Source organism: Austrofundulus limnaeus, unplaced genomic scaffold (assembly GCF_001266775.1).
Source record: "Austrofundulus limnaeus strain Quisiro unplaced genomic scaffold, Austrofundulus_limnaeus-1.0 Scaffold1262, whole genome shotgun sequence".
Taxonomy (NCBI): Eukaryota; Metazoa; Chordata; class Actinopteri; order Cyprinodontiformes; family Rivulidae; genus Austrofundulus; species Austrofundulus limnaeus.
Genome location: NW_013953664.1, coordinates 32716 through 35642, shown reverse-complemented (window position 1 = coordinate 35642; position 2927 = coordinate 32716). Strand labels below are relative to the sequence as shown.

General features: G+C 35.8%; 1 protein-coding gene across 4 annotated transcripts in view; it reads right to left on the bottom strand.

Moving 5' to 3' along the window:
* The window catches only part of col9a1c (collagen, type IX, alpha 1c), a 57207-nt gene that overhangs the window by 28753 nt on the left and 25527 nt on the right, over positions 1–2927 (bottom strand). For 3 of the 4 annotated variants that reach the window (XM_014031497.1, XM_014031500.1, XM_014031499.1), the window contains exons 7-9: positions 1702–1719; positions 729–818; positions 605–640 (exon numbers count right to left, since the gene is read on the bottom strand). In XM_014031497.1, coding sequence (XP_013886951.1) covers positions 605–640; positions 729–818; positions 1702–1719 — 144 coding nt within the window. The remainder of the gene's footprint in view (positions 1–604; positions 641–728; positions 819–1701; positions 1720–2927) is intronic. The other variant, XM_014031498.1, reaches the window with a different exon arrangement.

The window sequence follows — 2927 nt, the reverse complement described above, 5'->3', positions numbered from 1 at the left end:
TCAATGTTAAAACAATAAAAGGCTTGAACTACTTCAGTTGGTGTGCAATGAATCTAAAATAAATGAAAGATTAATGTTTATCAGTACATTACAGAAAATAATGAACTTTATCGCAATTTGTTAATTTTTTGAGAAGGACCTGTATTTGTCCTACTCACTGTACTCCCTAGCTGCTGGTTCTTTTCTATTATTTTCTTTCTTTTTATTATTTTCTTTTATTAAAAATATAGTTTGGAATAATAATTCAAATAAAGTGCAAAATACACACGATTCATTCTTAATTATGTAATGCAAATAAATACAATTCATTACTTTCCACCACTGGGTACAACCAAAGGCCTGGCATTGTTACAACAGTATTTGGATTGGTTTATGTGTGGATGAAAATATCTCTATAAATAGTGCAACGTTTGCAAGAATATTTGTAGAAACGAGATAAAAATGTTTTAATGTGAAAACTTCCTAAACATATTCACAGAAACACAACCCCAGATTTTTAGGGTTGAAACGTTTGCACTTCAAAACGGTCCTCGTTSTACAGGGGGGTAAAACAACAATACATGGTGCTAACAAGTTTACTTCAGTGATTGCCATGTAGACTTACAGGACCACCTGGACTGCCCGGAGACCCTGGAAACCCCTAAAAGGACAAATGAAAGTAGTTAGAGTTTTCAAAAAAAAAAAACATAATAAAAACATTTGTTTGAAGTTAAAGAGAACATGTTTACATCTCTTCCATCTCTGCCATCTTCTCCTGGGGGCCCTCGGGGGCCCTCTGGTCCAGGAGCACCTGGTGGACCTGGAACTGTTTTTTCAGGCTAAGAGAAGAGATAAACAATCAGGATGTGGGGCAGATACTAAAAGGGTTAGAACAAACWCTCATTCAGTAACTCCATTCAAATAAATAATAATAATGTAAACAGAGTCAATCCTTTTGGTTCCTAAAGTGTCAAAAACTGTTTTGTCAAAGTCAGAGGTGTCTGTTGTTACCCAAGACCAYGGTTGTCTAAATCACTGCCTTCATGTTTTACTCACTAAGTAAAAGGCTTTAACATCTGGTTATCCACAGTTTAAACATTCGATTTTTCAACAGAGAGGAGTTCACAGACGTGGGTTTGATTGAGTCTGCATGCCGGACTTGTGTGACCAATTTTATTCAACCTCGTATGAATTAAATCAATGAAACCAGAGCACAATAAGAAGGTTAAATAATGTGCTTTATACCTTTAATCCATCATGCTGAAAATAAGACATAAAAGATCATTCTTTGAGTTGATTTGACACCAATGACTCCTGTCAAAAAGACAGTTTTTGACTTTACTGAAGTGAAAAAAAGGCTTTTATATAACAGAAAATATTACAAATACTTGGGCTAAAGTGATCAGCTTAAGTTTATTAATATTACTTATATGTAACCAGTGACATACTTTTCAGTGTCGTTCTTGCCTAAGTATCACATTTTTTCTTTTAATTTTATCCCTCACTAAATTTGGTTTAAATTATTAATGACTATGTTATAAATCTGTATGAATAGCCTACTGTACAATATAATTTACAAGTAAAGCTGAAAAAAAATCTAAGAAAAAAAAGCCGCCACCATAACTTAAATGCATTAAAGAGAAATAAGGGAATTAGCATTAAAGCATCRTTATAGATAAGTGACTTTAAAGCAAAAAGAAGGTAGAGAAGAAAAATAAATACCTCAGCATTGGCAAACATCTGCAGAAGCAAGAAAAAGCAGATAAAACTTAAGAAGTTGTCACACCGCCCTTTACCAAAGTGTCAGCAAAAGCATTTATAATCACAGAAGTGAGGAATAAACATCATGCTGCTTTTTAAAGCCCCAACCCAGTCTGCAATGCCTGAAAGCTTGTAAAGATGACCAGTTCAGGAAATGTTTCTGCTACATGAGCTCCAGTCATTTCCATGAGATCCATGTGACAGAATGAAAGGTTCTGATAATCATCGTTCATCAGTACTGTCCACAGCAGAGTGCTGTTRTCACTGCAAGCTGCAGCAATGTTCTGGAGGCAGACATTTCACCCGTAAACAAACAGAAAATATTTAACAAGAAATGTTGTAAAAGACGCTCACTGATCATACACACACACACGTTTGTTCTTGTATTCTCRTGGGGACTTTGCRTTGACTTCCAWTMATTTACCGGTCATTTCTACAGCCTAACCCTGACCCCTTACCCTGAACAAAAAAGATTTCCTTTAACTGCCTTCAGCTTCAACAACCAGAGAACAACACCAAGAACCGCCAGCAGAGGGACCTCCAGGAAGTGCCCTTCCCAGCCTTAGGCTCCCCACCACACCCCCACCCCTCCGTTTGTCACACAAACACGACAACTTTCTCTCTAAAATCTCTAAATAAAATCAATGCTAATTTKTTTTAACCAGGTCATTTAAAAATATTTTTCAACAGCTAAACAGACAAAACAATCATGTACAATAATACTCCGCTCCACAACCCTGATACTAGATCTTCACATGAAGGAAGAAACTCTAATAATAATAATAACGACGACAAAGACGACCATGACGATGATAATAATAATAATAATAATAATAATAATACAAAACTATAGATATGACAGCGGGTCACTGGGCTATATATATACAGGGTAACACAATCATGAGTCAAAATCACAGGCCAACATTTTCTCAACATAACTAATGAACACAAGTTCTGCAGAGGAGACTGAAGGAAGACATCCCTGAAACAAACAAGAACTGAGAGAAGCTGTGGTGAAAGCTTGGAGCAGCCTCACAAATGAAGACTGCAACAGTTTGGTGTTGATGGGTGGCAGGCCTGAGGCAGTCATTGGGTTACACCACCAAATATTAAATGTTATTTAACTTTAAGAGTATTTGTTCTAATAGTTGTATATATATGTGTGTATATATGTGTATATATATATA